This window comes from Hemicordylus capensis, chromosome 6 (genome assembly GCF_027244095.1).
Source record: "Hemicordylus capensis ecotype Gifberg chromosome 6, rHemCap1.1.pri, whole genome shotgun sequence".
NCBI lineage: Eukaryota > Metazoa > Chordata > Lepidosauria > Squamata > Cordylidae > Hemicordylus > Hemicordylus capensis.
In genome coordinates, this window is record NC_069662.1 from 107,456,041 (window position 1) to 107,479,434 (window position 23,394).

Genomic DNA, 23,394 nt, shown 5'->3' on the forward strand with positions numbered 1-23,394 from the left:
CCAGCAAGCATAGCCATAAACTCAACTACAGCCACATTTTGATTGAATGAGTACACCTTGCAATGCAGATTGCAGAGCAGACCAGAGCAGTGAGTGAAGCACAAGTTACTCTCAAGGCCAGACATGGAGCTCATCATAAAAGTGACCAAGCAATATTACACACACACACACACAGATGAGCTGACACTGTCCATTTCTAGGCACAACACCACCTCACAAACAGACCAAACCACAACTCAAGGAAGGCAGGTGGGCACCCAAGTTCTGCCTTGTCTATCTGAGATCCAGCAAAACCAGATAGTTATAGCAGCAATAGGTAGCACAGCATTAGACTCAGTGCTGAGAAAAGAAAACAACAAAATCAAACCTTTCTTCCTCCTGTCCTCATGTACCCTCTTCTTCATAAGGGCTCTCTCTCTCTCTCTCTCTCTCTCTCTCTCTCTCTCTCTCTCTCTCTCTCTCTCTCTCTGCCTCCCAGTCCCTTTGAATAGATTTTGAAATTTCCTCTAAAAGTTTTCTCCCCTCCCTCCTCCTTCTCCCAGCCAATTAAGCACAGTTGCCCATGCCAACACTTGACAACAAACCAGCCAAGAAGCAAGGGGATCTCAAACCAATCAGAAGCCAATGCCAGAAAACCAATCAGCAAGGGGTAAAAGCCCACCCAAATGCAGGGGTGTGCACAAACTGGTCCACAATGAACCGCTCTACAACAAACTGGGCTGGTTCGACAATTTGATCATGAAATGAATTGGCTTCCAGGAGAGGCAGTTTGGTCTGTGATCAAACCGGATTAAGCCCAGTACATTGCAGACTGATTTGAACTGGTTTGATGATTGGAGGGGCTATGCTTGAAAAGGGGAATCTAGTAAGGTGCGAAGGCACCTTAAGCTGGTGCTTACTGATCCTCTGGCAGTGGTGGCAGCATGATTCTGGCTTCCGCGGATGCATGGAGACCAGAACTGTGCCGCTGCTGGAGTATCAGTAAGTACCTAATTTTAAGGATGCCCTTTCGCCACTCTCCCCCGGCCGCAAAAATCTGTGCACACCCCAACCAAAATGGCCACTTGAATTGCGTGAATCAATTTGTGCCAAATCATGGCTGATTCAGTTTGACCTCAAATCAGCACTTTCACTTAAGGGGCAATTTGATTCAGCATGAATCAATTCACATGCGGATTGAATTGCACATCTCTAGTAATCACGCTGTCTTGATTATAGAATATGACTGAACAGTCTATCACATCAAGACCTGCAAATTCACACTAAAACTAGGTTTTAGAGACTGCTAAGACTATTTAATGGAAACACCAAGGAAACATTTACATATTTAAAAAGGATGGGAAAAAGTGAATTTATACCCATCCATCTGTTTTGAAACAACTAAAAACTGATTTAAGTGATATCTCAATATAGTTAGTCCCCTACATCCATGGCAATGTCTGGAGAATGTTTCCAAAGCATCATGTAGGAGCTTTTGTTCCCATGGGGTCTTCACTAGTCTATAAATAGCAGTGCACCAGCCCAACATTTCTTATTCTCCATGACTATCCAGTTCAGTAACTAGAAAACAGGCAGTTAATAGGTCTCAGCATCTGGTTAAAAGCTTATTTGATTTATATAATTCAGTAAGGAATTGGATAGCAGTTACTTCTTTTTTAAAAAGGTAGGTTGCCTGTCTTTGAACAGAAGAACTGAATGGAGCACCAACTGCTGTGGTTTAAAAAAAAAAAAAGACATTTATAAAGGTATCTCAATACAGTTCGATCCCTGTACCCAGTGAGTCACATTCACTTTTGGAATACCATTCCGGGGTCTTTGAGTATGGTAAGCATTAGAGAAAACATCCCAGAAGCAAAGACTGCAGACATTTTGCAGCAGCTTCCTGTCTAGGGCTTGTAAATGTCAGTTTTCTGACACTATGCTCCAACACACCTTCTTGCAAGCACAGCACTTTTTAAAAATCTGATATTTTGTTGTATTGGCAGTTTTGTATGTGTGTACAGCTGTGTGTTTCATCTTGGCTTTATAAGACTTGATTTCTTTCTGGACCAGATCAGTTGATACTTTCTTCTCCCTATGTACAGTTGGAGCGTGAAATCATAGCCTATTGCTCTACCGACAGGGTGTGCCAGTTCCACTGGTATCTTCAGAACTGGGCCATAGCAGTTCACTTAATAGTGAATCAAATCCATTTTATTTTTGTAAATATATATTTGCCTCCATTACAATCATATTAAGACTCTGGCAGGAATTTTAAAAATATGTTAGTTACATGTTATATCTTTTACTCTCATCCCATGTAATGATGAGTGGAATTTTAAATGCTAGGATAGATGCGAATGATTCTGAATTATATGTACATTTTCATTGCTCCCCCACCTCCAGATTGGGATGAGGGGTTTGGTTTGTTAACACGCCAATCTAAGGACAAGATCAATAATATTGCTGCATTCTGTCTTGTTCAAGAGGCAAATTGTTTGGACCTTTACATTCTGAATGGGGCAACAGAAAAAGGATTGGCTGGGAGAGTTTACATTTTGGTCTGCATTGGGGAGAATGTCAACTATTGATTATATCTTAGTTTCCTGTAATGATGCTGAACACTTGAAAGTGGACTGATGTTTTGGCAGTGACCATTTCACTGGTGGTATTTTTATTGAAATCCTTAGACTGCCATCACTGTGCTGTTCAGAAAATTAGACTAAAATGGTCAGAACAATTAAAAGCTGAATTGGAAGCAATGTTTAAGTCAGATCAGATGGAAGAACCACTATTTTGTCAGAGGATGCAACTAATTCTAAAATTGCTGACACAGTCTTTGCAGACCAAACTGCCATTTTCGAACCGGCAACCTTCTGCTTGTTAGTCAAGCATTTCCCTGCTGTGCCACTTAAGGTGGTCCTGGGATTAGACCCAGGGTCATATATGGCTAAGGAGTTATCGTCAGTGAAGAAACAGTATAAGGATCTCCTAAAAGTTAAAAAGAATAATGCATTGAAGACTTATGGCAGCAAATAACTGATTCAGTTAAGAACAGGGATCATGCCACCTTCTGGCGATTGACTGCTGAATGCCCAAAAAGGGCTATTGATAGAGCGGACCACCATGTATCGGCAGAGGCGTGGGAAGAACATTTAAAAAACTTGTATGGGAGCCAGACTGGGACTGTAGAGTCTCTAGATTTTAGTAAATTGATTATGCCCGATTGGCCAGCTGTCTCCATTCAGGAAGTCACTAGACTTATAACCCAACTGCAATCAGGTAATGCTCCAGAATGCAATAACATACTCATTGAGCTAATAAAGGCTAATGTTGACTGGTAGGCCCCTGTTTTAGCATCTCTTTTTACATGTCTAGACAGAGCAGCTGAAATGCCTGATGACTGGGGTCTTGCTATAATTGTCCCTATTTTTAAAAAGGGGAGGAAGGATGACCCAGGAAATTATAGGCCTATAAGTTTATGGAGTACCATCAGTAAACTTTATGCTTAACACCTACAGTGGAAGTTCTAAGATTGTTATCCAGTTTTTATATTCTCACTTTTTTCTATTTGATTTGTGCTCAAATTGAATCACCCCGATTTGTTATGTGTCTGAATCTGTCCCCCCGAATCACCCTAGATTTGATTTCATTCTATTCAAATTCAGATTGATTTGAACCTCTTATGAAGGTCCTAAGGGCACCAAATTTGGGTGGTGGGTAGGACCCTATGGGTGACACCTACTACCCAAATTTCAAGGCTGTGGGGAACTTGGTTGATATCTAATGATTTTTTTAAACTGGTGTTAAAATTATCTGGTGTTTTTAGCTACACCATAGAAATTAATGGGGATTTGAAGTCGCCCAATCCTAACTCTAACATGGATCCCCAGCTTTCTTTCTTTTCTTTTTTTTTAAAGGCTAACCTCTCTAGCCCTTGTAGAAGTGGAGTTATGGAGAAAAATGTGCAGTCACTATTTTTCAAGTGTTTGGATTCTTTGGTGTATAATAATGTTTCCTCTTAATGAATCCCTATGAGGGATTCATTATATGCCTTCATTTCTTCTGTTCATTTTGACTGTCATTGGACAGTGTCAGCTGTCAACTGCCATGTGCCAACTACACCCACCACCACCACCTACAAGGCAGTGGCGTACTCGATTCATTTTTTAGGAATATTGATATTCTTTGGTGTCTAATAACGTTTCCTAATAATGAATCCCTATGAGCATTCTTCTGTTCATTTTGACTGTCATTGGACAGTGCCAACTGTCAACTGCCATGTGTCAACTAACCCCCCCACCCCCACCCCTCCACACACACTGGGGTACTCAGTTTAATTTTTTAGTAATTTTTGGTGTTTAGATTCTTTGGTGTCTTCATTACACACCTTCATTTCTTCTGTTCATTTTGACCCCACTGCTTTGTGGGTGGGGGTGAGCAATTAGTGGCATCCCATGTACCAACTAACCCACAAGCCACTGGGTACTCAGTTTATATTTTAGGAATTTTTGAGGTGTTTATACTCTTTGGTGTGTAATGAATCCTCACAGGGATTCATTATGAGGAAAGTTTATTAAACACCAAATACGAATCTCGATGCACTTCGAATCGAATCTGCCATGATTTTGATTTGGACCCAAATCTAGCCAATGGACCACAGGGGTGATTTGTTCTGTCTCCAAATCACCTGAATCAGCTAGATTTGGGTACAAATTGATTTGTACCCAAATCAATTTGCACATCCCTTTTAGTAATGACATGTATCCTAATAATCTGCACATAGATCTAATATCAGAGTTGTAGAATGTTCTCACAATGTGTAAGTCTGATTAAAATGTGATATTTGGGATCAGTGAATCATTATGCCCTGCTTACATCCATTTGTTTTATATTTAGAACTGCCTTTTATTACCAAATCCTTTAAAAGTTGCTATTTCCGTACAAAAATGTTGGGAGACTGAATCTATTTTAGACATTTAAAGCATTTTCTGCACCAATAATATATCCATTGTGTTTCATTACAGGTATTCTAAAACGAAGCTTCAGTGCTTCTGAAAGACAACTTCAAGCAAGGCAAGTTTGAAAAGTAAAATTAAAGATGTCAAATATTTGTCCATCTGTACTGTGATTTCTGCTGAACTCTGACAGTACAATACCAAGCAACTTTGAAATGTACCAAATTATAGAATACTTTTCAATTATTTTAAATTGTAAGCTAGCACTTCAACATCACATAAGACTGTGGGGGCAACTGTCAAATTATGACTAGCATGTGCAAATTACAGCAAAATGTAACATATCCTGCATTTTAAATATTTACATTTTAAATATTTACGAAGTTCCTCCCAGCTAAATTTGTTTTGTTCTGTGTCTTGTTGACTTGTACTTTTTAAAAAAATCAATGAATAGAATAGTTTATAGAGTAGTTTTTGTCAGTGTACAGTTATGAAACAATATAAAAATTTTTTACCCCCAGTAAGAATTACTAGAAGAACACTGTAATAGAATTATGACTTCATTTAAAGCCATTGAGAAAATGCTTACTGGACCCACAGCTACAGCTAAGAGCCCCTTGGGATATTAAGTTGAGAAATCATGCATTTTTCTTCAGGGAACTCCATATTGGCAGTTGGAAATTTTCTGCATTGTACACCCAAATCACTTCAGCATGTAGTGCTCTATCAAGATTAATTTCTTGTAATTAAAAAAAAGTTTGTTTTATTTTTATGCTGCTTTTCTACTAAAAGCAGATACCATCACAGAAGAGGCTCTGTCTTGGGTCACCAAACATGCATAGGATAAAGGCAAGGCCTGGAACAGATCCCCTTTGAGGATCATAAGATGAAGGCAGGCTTGCATAGAAGGAGGCAGTGTGGCATGTCTGTCCCTCCTGTCTTCCATGATGGAACTCAAGGAGGCATGTATAGGGTTGCCAGGCAGCCTCCTCTCCAGACACTAACCAGACCCAGATTTGCTTAGCTTCAGCAATGTGGCTGCATTGTGTGCCTTCAGATCATGCACTGGGATTATAGCTTTTCAATGCCTTATTCCTGCGTGTCATGAAATTGCCTCACAACCTTTCTGCACTGGCTCCCAGTCCATTTCTGGATTCATTTCAAAGTGCTAGTTTTAACCTTTAAAGCCCTAAACAGCTTGGGACCATATCTTCAGAGGCCTGCTCCAGGTGCTCCACCAAATAAGCTGAGGTGGGTGACTACTAGAGAGAGGGCCTTTCCGGTCATGGCACTCTTGTATATGGAACAGCCTCCCCATCCCGCCTGGCATCATCACTTTGTTCTTTTAGGCACCTGATGAAGACCTTTCTCTTCACTCAGGCCTTTTAAAATAGGTTTTCAAAACAGTTTTTGTAAAAAAATATTAACATATTTTTGGGTTTTTAAAAATAGTATTTATTTATTACATTTCTAGACTGCCCCATCCAAAGGCTCTGGGTGGTGCACAACACATTTTTAAAACATAAAAACAAACACCATTTTAAAACACACTTAAAACAACTCAGAGTCATTTAAAACCAATTAAAATACTTTAAAACAATTTAAAAACCTTGGAAGGCTTGACCAAACAAGTAAGTCTTTAGGGCTCTCTTAAAGGCCAGCAATGAGCATAAATTACCAGGATGTCTGCCAGGAGTGCATTCCATAGGCCAGGAGCAGCTACAGAAAAGGCCCAGCTCCAAGTCGCCACCAGACGTACCGGTGGTAACTGGAGACGGACCTCTCGGGATGACTTCAACATGCGATGGGGATTATACAGAAGAAGGCACGCTCCAAAATAGCCCGGACCTAAGTTGTTCAGGGCTTTAAAGGTAATAACCAGCACTTTGTATTTTGCCTGGAAACATATCAACAGCCAGTGCAACTGTTTTAAGTCAGGCATATTATGGTCTCTCCAGGTTACTACAGAGACCAATCTGGCTGCCGCATTTTGAACTAACTGAAGTTTCCGAACTACATACAAAGGTAGCTCCAAGTAGAGTGCATTGCAACAGTCAAGCCTGGAGGTTACCAACGTACTGTTTTGAAATCATTCTCTTTAAGAAATGGACTCAGCTGTTGAATTACCCAAAGTTGATGGAAAGCACTCCTGACCATAGCCTCCACCTGAGATACCAGGGTAAGGCCTGGATCCAAGAGCACTCCCAAGCTGTTCTCTCTGGAGGACTATAGCCCCATCCAGCACAGGAAGATCTAACTCATCCCTCAAATTGCGATCCCCCACAATGAGCATCTCTGTCTTGCTTGGATTCAGCTTAAATTTGTTATCCTTCATCCAGCCATTACTGCCCATAGGAAGGCATTTAGGGAGTGAATGCCATTTCATGATGATGATGATGATGATGATGATGATTGATGATTGATGATAAGGAAAAATAGATTTGGGTGATCAGCATACTGATAACACCCTGCACCAAATCTCCTGATGACCTCACCCAGCAGTTTCATGTAGATGTTAAAAAGCAATGGTGACAGAATGGAGTCCTGAGGGACTCCATAAAATAGCTCCTGTTTCGAAGAGCAACTGTCACCAAACTCGACTGTTTGGAATCTGCCTGAGAGATAGGAGTGGAACCACTGCAAAGCAGTACCTCCTATTCCCAACTCCTCCAGGCAATCCAGAAGGATACTATGGTTGATGGTATCAAACGCCGCTGAGAAATCCAAAAGAACCAACAGAGTCACATTCCCCCGTCAAGTCCTTGGTAAAGGTCATCCATCAGGCTGACCAGGGCTGCCCCAACCCAATAGCCTGCTCTAAAACTGGTTTGAAATGGGTCTAGATAATCTGTTTCTCCAAAATTGCATGGAGCTGGTTAGTCACTACTCTGTCAATCACCTTGCCCAAACATTGGAGACTGACCTATAACTATCCATCACTGAGGGATCTAGGGAAGGCTTCTTAAGAAGTGGTCTAATCATTGCCTCCTTCAAACAAGGAGGCATCCTACCCTCCCTCCGCGATGAGTTAATAATATTAACTAGGCCATTTCCAACAATCTCCCTGCTAGATAGAAGCAACCAAGTTGGGCAAGGATCCAGAGAACAAGTGGTAGGCCGCACCGCCCCAAGCAGCTTGTCCATGTCCTCAGGCATCATAGATTGAAACTGATCCAATCTAATACTGCAAGAGGGATTGCTGGACACCCCCTAAATAGTTTCTGCAAAAACAGAGGAGTCCAAGTCAGTCCAAATACAAGAGATTTTGTCCACAAAGAATCCATTAAAAGCATCACAGCAAAACCTAGTCTCCGTGGACTGGTTTGAACTGGAAGGACCCTGAATCAAACTCCTCACAACCCAGGACAACTCTGCTGAACACAAACCTGCAGAAGCAATGTGTGCAGACCAAAATTGGGTTTTTGCTGCATGCACCACTTCAGCATAAACCTTCAAATGGGCTCTATGCTGTGTGCTGTCGATTTCGAGCTGAGTTATCCTCCACTTGCATAATAACAGTCAGCTACTTTGCTGCTGCTTTTTTTTTTATTTTGTGATATGTTTTAATTGTATATTTTACTCTGTTGTGTTGTGAACTGCTCAGACGACAATTTGTTATGGGGCAGCTAACCAGTGTAGTAGTAGAAGTAGTAGTTATTGTTTTATTTATTGCCTTTTATTTTGGAACTCAGGTGATACTGAGTTTTGAGATCATTACAATAATGCTATAATGCTTTTCTGTTACGATTTTGTTATGTACCAACATCAGTGATGTGGGTTTTCCAGAACATTTTGAAACTGAAAAATTTCCAGAATTTTTTCCAATGCCCTAAATATATTATGATGGTTTGGCGCACGCACACACGTGTGTGTGTGTGTGTGTGTGTGTGTGTGTGTGTGTACACACCAAATAAAACTAAAAAAGTACCCCATGTTAAAGTTGTGTCCTTCATAAATATTTAAGTTTTCCTATAGCCCCAAGCATTTGAACTGTAATATTTGATGGGGCCAGGATCAATAAGATACTGTTTAGTGTGTGTTCATTTGAAGAGAAATCAAAATAAGTTTGGTTTGTGACATTGGATCTCCAGGATGAGTACTTCCACATCGGGATCCAACCCAACAACAGACAATATCTATGGTTTAGGGTGAATCATCACATCTACTAGTACAATGTCCTGCCATTTGGACTGACAATTGCACCCTGTTTTGTTTACGAAGTGCATGGCCGTCGTACTAATAAAATCAAACTAATAAAATTATAATCATAATTATCATAAAATGGACCAATCTGCTTTTGGGAGTCCCCTTCCGTGTACTCCAATCTTCTGCATGGCTGATGACAGACGCATCCTCCTTATGGGGCTGGGGGGCCCATTGCAGGGATCTTCGAGCTCAAGGCCTGTGGTCTCTGAGCCAATGCCAGATGCACATCAATTTCTTGGATCTCCTAGCGGTGTTTCAGGCTCTCAGATCTTTTCAGCCATCCCTGACAGGCAAGCACATCCAAGTCAGCCTGGACAATACCACAGCGATTGCCTACTTAAACTGTCAAGCAGGGACGGTCTCCTGCTCCCTTTGCATGCTCAGTCTGCAGACTTGGAACTGGGCCATTCCATAGCAGATAGGCCTGGTCATGATTCACATCAAAGGAGTAGAAAACACCCTGGCGGACCACCTCAGCAGGTCTTCATTTTATCTGCAGCAACCTGGGAAGTCAACCTCCAATACCTACATCTGTTGATCCATGCCTGGGGGTACACAAAAAATCTATGCCTGCAAACAGGAAGTGCCCCCAGTACTGCTCGAGGGTGGGCACTGGCTGCTGCTCCAGAAAGGCTGCTTTGCAGTTCGACTGGGGTCAATGATTTCTATACATTTTTCTGGCCTACCCTCTGCTAAACAGGGTATTACCAAAAATCCTGCAGGAGTCTGCAGACTGCATCTTGATTGCACCATGGTGGCCCCAGCAGCCATGGTTTCAAAGGCACTCAGACTGTCGAAGGGTCACCCCAGGCGTCTGCCCCAACACAAGGATCTTCTCCTACAAGAAAGCGGAAGGCTACACCAACCTGACTTTAAAAACTCTGAACCTGACTGTGTGGAGGATAAGCTCTTGACTAACATCCTCCTTAAGGACCGCAAGAAATCTATTCGTGTAAACTACAATAGCAACTGGAAACAGTTCAGACTTTATGCTCAAGAACACAGTTTCCTGCCTAGTGCCGCTACTTCCTGAGAAGTCTTGCTCTACTTCACATCTCTGAATCAGAGTAAGCTGGTCAATATCTCCATCAAAGTTCACCTGGCCACTATCTCTGCTCATCATCCTGGATGGGACAGGAAAACCATCTTCTCTCATCTGTACTCAAAGTGATTCCTTAAGGAGTTAAACAACCTTTACCCGCCTATCCAGTGGCCCACTGATCAATGGAGCCTATCGCTCGTCCTTTCAGCCTTGACGGAGCTTCCATTTGAGCCCATGGCTATGGCACCTTCAAAACTGGTAACTCTCAAGTCAGATTTTTTGTTGGCCATAACATCGGCCCACCGTGTCAACGAGCTCAATGCACTACGTATAGATGTCCCCTATGCAAAATTCCATGAGGACAAAGCGGTGGTTCGCATGGACCCCAAATTCAGGCCCAAAGTGGTCACTGACTTCCACATTAATAGCACCATTGTCTCACCTACTTTCTTCTGGAATCCCACGATGCCTCTTGAGAGCTCTCTGCATTCCCTGGATATGAGACATGCTCTCTTCTTGAAACTGACCAAACCCTACAGAAAGACAAAACGGCTTTTTGTGAGTTACAAGGGTCACGTAAAAGGTTGTCAAATATCAAGACAGAAACTCTCACACTAGATCATGGAGTTGAGGCTTACAAGCACCCAAAAGTGGACCCTCCTAAGACTACTAGGGCTTATGCTACCTCTGCTGCCCACATGGCAGGGTTCAGGCTCAGTGACATCTGCCTTGCAACTACCTGGTCCTCTGAGCATACCTTTGTCAAGCATTGTGCTTTGGAACTTCGCTCTGTAGCTCAGGCCAACTTCGGGAGGGGTGTGCTGAAAGAGGTCTTACCTTAGTATACTACGCCCACCTCCAGACTGACAACTCGTTAGTCACCCATTCCTATGGCTGCAACGGATCACGATCCAGATAAACAGGTTGCTCACCTGTAACCAGTGATCTGATAGTGATCCGTTGTAGTCATAAGACCCCACTGCTAGCCCCACTGCAGTTTTAGATTGTGAACCCTTTGGGGACAGGGGACCATCTTCTTGATGTATTATTTATTTTTCTATGTAAACTGTTCTAAGAACTTTGGTTGACAAGCGGTATATAAATATTGTAGTAGTAGTAATAGTAGTAGTGGTATGTGAAGTGTCAACATGTATGTCTGCAGAGTTTTAAAAAACACACTACTTACCTTGTGGAAATGTACACTTCTGCCATACGATGTCTGGATTCCAATGTCGGTCCTCCGGGAACTGAGGAGAAAACGCTAGCCTGCCCAAACTGAGGAAACATACCATGTGCATAGGGCAGGGCTAAGCACTTCGAGGAGCTAGTCAATCCTGCCCTGCAGGCACAGGACCCATTCTTATGACTGCAGTGGATTACTACCAGATCATTGGTTACAGGTGACCAACCTGGTTTTTTTTAATTTGACTCTGTTTACAAATTAATAGGTCTGTGTGTGTGATACACAGACTCTCTCTCCCCACAATCTCTGTATTCCTAGGGATAAAGACCTGCAAAAAGGCTAATTACAATTCTGTAACTGCCCAGTTCCCCTGATATTGTTGATTGTGTCTGAGTCCTTTCCTTCTGTGTGCAAGTCGGAAGCCCTCTTCAGGCATTATAAATTGAAAGTGTGAGCACTGTTTGCGGTGTGGGGGGGGGAGCAGGGAGGAAGTCCCTCCCCCTGCAAAATCGTCAAACTTGCAGCTCATGGGATCTTTGTCCATTACACTTACGACGGCAGCCCATTCAGACAAACAGCACCATAAGCATGGTCATCGGCTGCAGGAGGTGACAGCTGGGGGTGGGACTTCCTCCCTGCATTCCCCCTGAGTTCACACTTACAATTTATAACGTCTGAAGCGGGCTCAAGTTTCATATATCACTTAAAGAGCCAGAATTAGAGTTTTTTTCTCCTTTGATAATTTTTTTTCCATATTTGTGGTTACATACCATGAAGTTCTCCTATTTTCACATTTGCAGAATCCAAATAGTATAACATCTGTTGGGCTAAGTTACATGTACAGGGTGGTTTTTCTTACTTTGGAAGACCTTTCTTATCAGTATTGTTTCTGTTTTTCAGAGAGTATATTGGTATCCCAGGATCCAGAACAAGACCAGGTAATTTCACATATGCACCTAGATTAGAATGTGAACTCATCTCACCATTTCTAACGTAATTTAAAGTTTGTTATAGTTTCACATACAGTTTCTTCTTTTATTTCTTCAGCTTTGCTGCCCCTTGATCTGCTTCTGAAAGCACCTTCGCTCATGTTCAGGGCCCACGTTAAGAAAATAGAGGACTCGTTAGTAACAGGGTGGAAATCCCATAGCCTTCCAGCTGTGATTCTTCGCAATCTGAAAGATCATGGTAGTAGTACTTAATTAGTATCATTTTGACCACAAACAAATTATGAGAGAAAAGAAAATTATAGCTAATTTAGAACAGTGTAGATGATTTCTTGAAGGGGGAAAAGTACACAAATAACCATTAAATACCAAATAATAATTATGTAGGTTTCTATTTAGAATCTTTGCTCACTGGAAGAAAGGATTAGGTATTTCCTCCGTTCCAGGCCAGGCACTTTTGAAACTCACCCTTTCTAAATACTGTATTTCAGCAAAGTACCAGGCTGTCGTTTTTCTTATACACAATTGTGCATAGTGTAGTTTGGTTCCTTTTCTGCCTCATTTCCTGAGTCTTGTTGAGTTTATTATTTATTTATATAGTACTTGAATAAAGGGAGAACTCTAGGTAGAAGCCCTATTCAGACATTATATTGTACAGGTGGCCCTTGTTAATCGTGGGGATTCTGTTCTGGCCTACAGCCATGGATAATGAAACCTTAAGTAAATGGGAATTGGAGGGTTAGGTTCTGGAGCCCAGGAACCTGACCGAACCTGAAAATGACCAAAAAAATCACCGAAAAGACAGGGTAAAAGCAGAAATAAGGATGGAGCACAGCACTGTACCTTGGCCACCACAGCTCTCCTGCTTTCCCACATTCCAGTTCCTTCAGAAATGCCCCCACAGCTTCTCCAGTAATGTGTAGTAATAAAGTTTCCTCACTTCACTGTTGAAGTCCAGCACAAGCCCCTTGGCCTGATTGTTTGGTAGTTTGGCCAAAGAAGCAGCACACAATAAAATCCAGTTCAAGTAAACACACACAGTGTGTGTGAACATCAAGGAGTGAGAGGAGATTCAATTTTCAATGAAAAATCAAAATCAATTTTAATTTTTTTAAATTTAAATTGAACTTTTAATTTGAAATTTTTAATTAAAAATAAATATATCAAAATTAATATTAACTCTATAGATGTGATTAGCATCTTACAAGAACAGTCCAATGCTGCAAGTGGTTCCATAAAATGGCTCCAAGAAACTCCACAGGAATGGCTAAAAAAAAAAGGCTCAAAAAGCTCCATAGCAATGGCTGCTAAAGGCTATCTTAAGGATACCAAATGCTGCCAAATACTACCTAAAATGGCTTTTATAAGCAAAATAAACTAAACATGCAGACCAAAGCACTCCACTGTCTTCCAAACTCCTCTCAAACCCATGAGCACCTGCAGCAAGAGCACAGCCATATAAAGGCAGAATTGTGCTGCTGAAAACCACAGGTATGCAAAGCCGGGTACCGCAGATAACAAGGTCGGGTATATATTTGCCCAACCACAGATACGTATAACCATGAGTGCCAGAACTGCAGATAATCAGAGCCACTTGTGTACAGGTATCTATGAACATGAACTTGTATTTGTGTGAATTACTGTGCACATGTTCATTTTAAAAGTGAACCTGGATGTGAGGCCACCTCATAAGTACGGTACAGATACCAAGTGTTCTAGTAGTAAGTACAGGTTGAGTATCCCTTATCCGGACTGCTTGGGACCAGAAGTGTTCTGGATTTTGGGTTTTTCCAGATTTTGGAATATTTGCATAATGAGATCTCTTGAGCATAAGATCCAAGTCTAAACACGAAAGGTTACTGTATTTTATTTTTTTAGGTCCAACAGAGCAGGCGCCAAACTGAGTAGGGAGTGGAGGGGGGGGGGGCCTTCCTTCCTTCCTTCCTAGCTTCCTTTATCTCTCCTCCTCCTCCTCCTCTAGTGGGATCTCCAGAGTAGCCCACTGTCTCAAAAAAGATTTGAAGCCCTCGGGAGCTGGATGGATCCACTGTGCAGCCAATTCCTCCTTCAGAATCTTAAAGACTACTTTGTTTATTGTTAGTCTTAACAAGATAGGGCTCTTTGTGTGAGCTTTCATGGGTGTTTTCAAACACAAAAGAAAGTCCCAGTCCTAAAATTAAAATAACCATGAAAAGTTGTGGTCCGCAGCTATGCTGCTAATCTCTCAACTGCCCAGATGGTACATTGGAAGATCAGGACACTTCACTCATGTTACAAATCCCAAAATGCACAGGACATGATTATTTTTGCCATAAGGCAAAAAGCCTTTGTGTGCCACTTACAAATTAGTTATTGCAGTGACAATAGAGAGGGTCTCATGAGATATGAGCTAGCAGATGTTTTTTGCTTTTATCATAGAGATTCTCTTAGCCTGTGAAAAAGATGGGAGAAAATACCTTTCTTTTCAGTGCTCCTCAAGTCTGATGCAGCTCTTTTAAAATCAACAGATATATGAACATGGCTGAGGCTCATGGCAATGCTGTAAACATTTGGTATAAATATGGCCTTAATAGATGCAAGAATGAGGAACTATATTGTAGTTAAATTGCTATAATCTTCTATCCACTTTTTGTAAGTTTAGTGTATAGTTTTATGAATAGATGCTTATAATTTATTCTTTAACTTTTTATTATTTATATTTTTATACTGTACCATCTAAATAGCTCTAGGCAGTTTACAATAAATGGTCTTTGGCAGAATTGGCAAATAATTCTGTACTGTTTCTAGGAGCTTTAATATGTCTCCTCTGAGAAAAGATCAGTTCTGATTATTTTTGTTCAAAAGGCAGGTGCATTTGCTCTTTATAATAGTTAACTTTTCTATTGCTTTCATGGTTTGTAACTTGCATAGTGTACTGAAGCTGACCAGTACTAATTTGTTTGGGTAAGTGAATTAATTTTCAGGCTGCACATAGTGGAATTCAATCTGAAATCTTGAAATAAATCACAAGGAGCTTAGACTAGCAATAAAAGGAGTTTTTGCTTCAGAAGCATTGAAAGGAATGTTCATTTTTCAAGAAGAGTATTATCAACAGTGTCTTTCTGTATGTTCATTGCTGAAATTGAGAAAATATTTTTGGATCAGTCAAGGGTAGCAACTATGCTCAACCAGCCCCTAATGATATGCCTTGGGAAGAGGTGTGCACTAATCAGATTTTGTTATTGAATTTTGCTCGAATTGAATAGCAACATACTCAAATCAATTCATTGAAACAGCAGCCATTGCTGACTGTTTCAAGGAATTAACTCAAAACGATTCAAATGATTTGGCCATAGGGAACAATGGGGAACTCAAATCACCCCATTGTTCCCCCCTGGGTAGGTCCTAGAGCCACCAGAGGGGATTCGCACTTTTTATTATTAATATTATAATATTATAATTATTATTATTATTATTATCATCATCATTATCATTAACATTAACATCATTTAAAACCAACATTAAAAATTTAAAACCATAAATCTAATTAAAAGCCTGAGTGAATAAATGTGTCTTCATGCCTTTTTAAAAGTTGCCAGAGATGGGGAGGCTCTTATTTCAAAAGAGAGTATATTCCAAAGTCCAGGAGAAGCAACGAAGAAGAACTGTTCCTGAGTAGCTGCCAGATGAGTTGGCGGCAACCGCAGATGAACCTCTCCAGATGATCTTAACTAACAGGCGGTGGGGCTCATGGCAAAGAAGACGTTCTCTTAAATACCCAGGGCCTAAGCTGTTTAGGGCTTTATAGGTAATATCCAGCACCTTGTATTTTGCCCGGAAATATATCGGTAGCCAGTGTCGTTCTTTCAACACAGGAGTAATATGGTCTCTCCTAGATGACCCAGAGACAAACCTAGCTGCCGCATTCTGGACCAACTGTAGTTTCTGGACTATGTACAAAGGCAGCCCCACATAGAGTGCATTGCAGTAATCCAGCCTAGAGTTTACCAGCATATGTACCACCATTTTGAGGTCATCCATCTCAAGAAATGGACACAGCTGGTGTATTAGCCGAAGCTGATAAAATGCAACTCTGGCCACTGCCTCAATCTGGGACACCAGGGAGAGGTTCAGATCCAGAAGCACCCCCAGACTGCGTTGTTGAGTTTGAATAACTCAAAATGGTCTGATTTGAGCTAAAATCAATTAAATTCTAATCAATTTGCACATATCCAGCCTTGAGAAGACATGTTAACTTTGATACATAATATTGCAGATGTCAGTGGTACAATGTCCTTGTTCATAATTCTTGTTTCCTTTTGATAGTGATTTTTCCCCTCAGTGAGAATACTTCATTATTATTACTTCTCTTTGTTTTATAAATCTGTTCAGTATTTCTCTTCTCTCAACAACTTTTTTGACTATTTAGTGTTCTTAACTGATGGTGAACCATCTTGGGGGGTGGCACTTGTAAGGGCAGATTTCATAAATATACATAAAGGTTTGTTCCTTGGTAGTGATTAGTGAAGTCTGTTCATCTTGCCTGAGAATGGGCTGGTTCTTCCTGAGCCCTTTTGATAAATTCTAGGGAAAGTACAGAATTTTCCTGAAAATTTTATGAAACTAAGGACAACATCCACCATTGCCTGCCCTCTTGTCTTTGCTTTCCTCCTCCTGGCTCCTTTCTCATGCTTCTAAATTGCAGAGAAGGGACCATGTGAAAGAGCAGCTGAGAGAGGGTTTGCAAACAAAAACAAAAAAGGTATGGCTTCTCCATAGGCTTCCAGCTCTTTTCAGTGACAGCTTCTGACTTCCATTGTGGCTTGGAATTCTAAGAATTGTAAGTTATTTTTAATTTATCCTAGCAAATGGCCTTCCCAGAGTCAGCAATGCAAGCTCTAAGTATGTTCAGAAGTTTCCATTTCAGAGTGAATCCTCTTTAAAAACAGCCTTCAGTTTAACTCCAGAAAAAGTATTTTTAAAATTTCCTTCCTATCAATGAGTCAGGAGGAATAAAATAACTACACTTCACAGAATTCATGTTGGCAGGAACAACCTAGAAACATCTCAGGCACATCTTGATAAATTTGGGAAAGTGGGGGAGTAGCAAAAGGGACAGATAAAGGCAGGGTCCTTTTTAGGGGCTGGCAAGGTGGACAGTAGCCCTGGGCCCCACACATAGAATCCCTCTCCCACCCCCAGCATTGAGTATTTGAAATAATCAGATCAATTTTCAAGTTTTCAAGTTTTCAGATCAATGATCAAGTTTTCATTCAAGGAAGTAAAACTAATCAAAATATAACCCAGGTTCAAGAGTTATTTTAATATTTTGGATTATTACATACTGTGCAACGTTACACGTGAAGTGTGTATATAAATCTTTTTACTTGATCTGGTGTATATACATACTAATGGATAGTGCACATGCAACTGTGCAAATGTTGCTTTCTGCTAAGTGCATAACACATAGTATGTCAACCAGAAAAAAGTGAGGGGTGACCTCAAATGAACATTCTGCCTCTGGGCCTCTCAGAGACTAAAAGGCCCTGGATAAACAGGCTGGTGCCAAGTCATTATGACCCAAGGCAAAATTCAGAAAGAGCTTAGTTTCTCAGGACTTGGAGACTTTCCATTTGAGGACTTAACCCCCACCCCATTTCCAAAACAACTATTGCTCAGTCATCTCCAGATGACTTTTATGTTTTGGCTGCCAGAGTAGAATTTTCGAAACTTCCTTCCCTAAGGGTCTTTCTTATTTATTTATTTATTTATTCATTGGCTTTCTTCAGAATCTAGAGCAAAGGTAGGCAGACCATAATTGACTTCCTTAGAATCTTCCAGAGGAAGGGTAGTCAGCTTTGGGTCTCCTGCTATTGTTGCGCAACTCCCATCATCCCTAGCCACAATACGTTGTGGGCGGGGAGTTGTAGTTCAACAACAGCTGGAGACCCAAGGTTGCCTACTCCTGATCTAGAGTATTACCAGAAAAGACCATCACTGAGGGTACATTCTGTGTCCAGTTGTGGCCAGTTTGGAAACAGGGCAAACTCAAAATTCTAAAGCAATGGCTTTTTGGATGATGAATATGCTTTTTGCATTTGTTAACCATGAGCCAGTGTGACTCCTTAAATAGCATGGTGGGCATAGACATTGGTTTAGATGTCAACATAACCATTTTCTGAGCGTGGTCTGTTTCTTCATCTGTCACTCCTCTTGTAAAACAAAAATACTAACAATGTTCTTCAGTTTACAGTCCAGTCCAATATGCTGTGCACATTAAGATCTTGCCCATGTTGGCTTTCCTGTTAACTCCACTAAAAGGACTGGAAAGCTTCCTTGTGGGTGTTAGTGCTCCCACAGCAAGCTGGTGGATTGCAATATACATGTCCAAGATGGAAGTCCCCTGCTAAACGAGCAACCCTTTTAGAATGGTGACTCTCTTATATTTAGCAGAGGAAGAGTAATTGTTCCTATCCAACTCCAGCAGAGTGTTTTTCCAATAGCAGTTGCTCGGGTCTACTTTTTATTTATTTATTTTTAAGATTGTTAACACGTTTTGGAGAGGGAATAATCTAGTTTCTTTATCTATGTAAACTGCTTTGTGAACCACTTTTTTAAAATGAAAAGTGGCATATAAATATTCATCATCATCACCATCATGTTTGTTTCTCTTTCCTTGAATTTATTTATTTATTTATTTATTTATTTATTTATTTATTTATTTATTTATGCGTGCATTTATATACCGCCTTTCGTTAAAAGACAACCCCAAGGCGGTTTACAAAAGTTAAAACATACAATAAAAAGGCAATAAAAACATCAAGCTAAAAAATATAAAAACATATTAAAAACAGGCATAAAAACAATACAACAGGATGAATGACTCTAGTATTAAAATTCTCATCTACATTTCCCTTTCTTGCTTAATATAACTAGTAACAAGTTATTTAATATATTATGCATAAAATATTAGGGAAGGATCCAAAATTTTTCAAAGGAATTTTCTCAGCTTCACTTCAAAGAGGGATCATCTTCACTAGAAGGCATTATTCTGCTATCTCTTTGACCCAGTTGTATCATCATGCTTTAGTGTTGGCTTCTTAGACAGTTGGTTGAACAATTTATCCATCCTGTATTTAAAGTGGCCTCCACCTTGTCACTATGGCAACAATTCTTGGGTTTTATCCAGAAATGGTGTGTCCAAATTCTTAGCTTTTAAAAATTTGGACCATGAACATTTTGAAGGTGCTCCAAATCACAAATACCTTTCCTTTGGCTTGTCATGTTGCCACCTCCTCAATGATTCATTTCCATCAGCAGCTGTTCAATTCAAAAGTCTGTTTTTGCTTATTTAAATATTTAATATTTCTAAAAATTACCATGATGATTTGAGGAGAGATATTATGTACCCTACTTTGAATGCATGAATTACTGGTTCATAGTAGTAACTTGGCATTCTTTCATGTTGAGGTAGTATCACAAGAACATCTAACCATGAAAAAATCAAGTGAAAATTATACTGTGGAGTAATTGTAACATGTCACAAAAGGGGTCATGCGAATTATAATATAATACAGCCAGCACACATTTCTTAGAAAATAGGTGGTTGTTCAGGTAATTCCTGAAATTGTGGGCCTAACCTCTTGGCAGTTTCTAATTTTAAATATCAGTGGCGAAAAGGCTAGTTTGAAATACATGTACAAACTCAGTAGACCTCACATGTACGTGTGTGTGTGTGTGTGTGTGTGTGTGATATGTGTGTACACATATAAAGCTGAGGAGTCATATGCAGGAACTGTCATTTATGTAAGTAGTTACACTAGTTCTACAACCAATGAAATATTTGAAAATCTTATACCATGTGTTTATCCATATTCTATAGTACTGAGTCAGAAAGGAAATGGAAGGATTCAATTTAGTCTGTTTTAGGCAAGACTGTGAATAAAGTGGAATTGTTTTTATGAATTTTTACATCTCCTTTCATACATCAAATGATCGTGTCATGCAAATTTCAAAGTCTGAAAAAGGGTTTTGTCTTTCTCCCAGAATACTGAAAGGACATATAAAAATGGTGATTTAACAATATCTGTAGAACCAATATCAAATGTTCTTGAATTTTTGGACTCTTTTATGATGATTGGCTTTTTCTCCTTCTTTTGCTCCTAGATAAGAATATTTCCAATGGGATGAAGTATGAAAAGATAGCATATTTTTAGAATTTCTGATTTAAGCATTTAATTTACATTTCTTTAAATATTTCTTAAGGAGGGGAAGAGGCAATGGATTCATTGTCACATTCTGCATGCTGCCCTTTCCCTTCTTTCTCCTCCTCATCTGTCTTCTACATCGGTTTGCAGTTGAGAGAGATACTAAAACAGCAAAATGGGTTCCTGCTGCTGATTGTAGCTTTATCGTCTACAGCATCTGCAGGGATTGCTGTGTCACAACGGAAGGTGCGTCAGATCAGCGATCCAATTCAACAGATTCTAATTCAGCTGCACAAGATTATCTACATCACACAGGTACATTTTGCTGATGTTGCTTTTGAACAGCCCATCCTTCTCTGTTCACTGCTATTGCTCTGTATGCACAGCAGAGGCATTTCTTTGCTCTCAACAGTTATGACCCAACCTAATAGATGTTATTACAAGCAGCACTTTAAGCCATGAATAATAGTGGCTTTCTGTCAGATATGACTATTTCCTTATGGGAAGAATAGGTTGACATCAGAAGCTCATGGGGTTAAATTCTTTTTTGAAGCCTTTGCAGATGTTATCCTCAGAAAGGGAACTACTGTAACTCGTTAAGAACATATTGAGAGTGTTAGCATGAGTACCAACTCAGATGGAATTTAAAGAGAAGATAAATAATAGGTTTTAATATGTTCAAAATATAAAAGTGCAAAAGAGAGAATGGTCTATCAATCTGGATGGAACGCTGTGACCTTATGTTGATGTTATAATCCGTAAGACCATGAGATGCATACACAATACATGCATTTTGAAACAATTTATCTTTAAGACAACTTCAGCCTACATTTCCATAATGATCTGGTTCAAATAAGGTGCATCATAGCAAAGATCTGTGAACTGTCAGAGAGGAACCAAATCATCTTTCCTCCATTAAGGAATATCTTCTCTCCTGGCCTGGGCAGCAAAGAATCTGTACTGTCAGGGAGCACTGTACATGAAAGGTTTTCTATACATAGTATCAGAGAAGCTTTACAGATGGTGTATAGATCAAGGTAAATAAAGCCAAGATCTGGAGTCTTCATGCAGACAACCAAGGTCTTCAGATATTCAGAATTGCTCTGTTCACCATTCAGTAGTACTGCATAGCCGCTTGATTCATAGTGAAATACCCCACAAAAGAAGCAATGATTTAACCCATATCTTGAGAAATCTTGGCTCCTCCTCCTTTTCAATCTGTCTAATTCCAAAGATGCTCAAGAAGTTCAGACAACAGGATGCACATGTGATCCTGATTAGTGGTGTCACAGAAACGTGTAATTGTCTGGTTTGGAAAATGGATTTTCCTAGCTTGTAATACTAGTAAGTTATTTCCCTCAAAAGTTCTTCTGAGCTCAGAAAGAAAAATGAGATTATGCCAATGCATGGAGTGCTTTTCCCCACTTTAATCTGTTTTAATTTAATTCCTGGACACCAATTAGTGCTCACACAGAACTGGGAAAACATCAACAAAATGCAAATTACAGCATTTGCACTGAACGCCAAGGCATCTGGGATTAAGTCACTTTTGCCTCTTGTCTTACTATATTTGCTGAAAATGTCTTGAAATCAAAAGCTTAGACGTAGGTAGCGGAACCTGTAATAAAAGTATTGGCATATGCAAATACTAGCTGCCTGAGTTGGGAAGCTTCCCAGAGCTTGGTTAGGCAACCTCACAAGCTGAATAGCTTCTTTTCCCTCAAGGCTCAGGAGCATCACTGGGGCAAGCCCAGTTGTGGGAGACTTAAAAATCCCTTGGCGCTGTTTGCTTGGCTCTGTTTGTGCTATGGATTAGTGTCCAGGACTACTGCTTCTTGTAAAATGTAATTTTAAGCCACTCTAATATAATGCAACCAACATAATAAATCATTTTATAATTCTCAGAATAAACTAATATTTTTTTAAAAAAATCTTTTTTAAAATAGCTCTAATTAACTTGGCCACTAATGAACCCTAAAAATAAAACCCTTTAGATGTTGTTCTACCTGCTGGAGGGCCTTCCCCTTATGGGTGTGTATGGAACCATTCCAAGCAGTTCAGTACAAATTAGAACTGTATTTGAACTGAACTGCCAGTCTGTGAGTCGGTTGCTTCGAACTAGATGGTTCGGTTCAAGCACTCATACTGGATTGAACTGGTTCAGCCCAGTTCGACAGTTTGGCATGCTTGTAAAGAGAAATCTGGTAAGAATTCCCCTTTTCAAGCAAAGGGGAGACCCTAGCAACTTCAAAGGGGTTGAAAAGTGCAGGGGTGGGAGGGAGATAATGAATCACCTTATACTAAGAACCCATCAGATCCTTCACCGGATGACAATGTTCCAAATCACCCTTCAAACTCACCAACAGAGGAGAACAAATCCTATCATATCCAGGAGGTTTTTCACACATGGCTCTATGCCTTGGGGTATCTGAAGAGTGAATCTGCTTTGCAGCAGATTCGAGGCATTTTAATTCGAGGGTTTAGACCATTCACGTAGCCATCAGCACCTCCTTTGCATAGCCATCAGCATCTCCATCAACACCTTGAAGCCCCGGAGGTTTTTTTAAAAAAGCTGCTGGAAAGAGAGGATTTTTTTTAACCCCGGACATAACTCAAGCTAAGCCAGAATTCGCAGCCTCCATTCGGAGAGAATCAAAGTCCTGTCTGTCCTGGTCCCTGATAGCCCACAGAAAAGTAGGATTAAATCCAGCAAATATGTGGACTGGCACACTCCACTTAGGATTGGATTCGGAGGAAAAGTCCTGTCTGTAAAACCTCCAGGTAGCCAAAATGGCTAAAGTCCTTGGCCTCCAACTAAAGTCCCCAGTCAATACAGTTAGAGATCCAGTCTACCATTCTGTGGCCTCCACCTCCACATCCCAACCAGCTGCAC

The 23,394-nt window shown here is 40.3% G+C and overlaps 1 protein-coding gene across 1 annotated transcript in view; it reads left to right on the forward strand.

The window, feature by feature from the left end:
* The window catches only part of NEK10 (NIMA related kinase 10), a 192,594-nt gene that overhangs the window by 138,004 nt on the left and 31,196 nt on the right, over positions 1-23,394 (forward strand). Inside the window, exons 29-32 of the mRNA XM_053263336.1 lie at positions 5,007-5,059; positions 12,273-12,306; positions 12,416-12,556; positions 20,716-20,816. Of these exons, the coding sequence (XP_053119311.1) occupies positions 5,007-5,059; positions 12,273-12,306; positions 12,416-12,556; positions 20,716-20,816 (329 nt within the window). The remainder of the gene's footprint in view (positions 1-5,006; positions 5,060-12,272; positions 12,307-12,415; positions 12,557-20,715; positions 20,817-23,394) is intronic.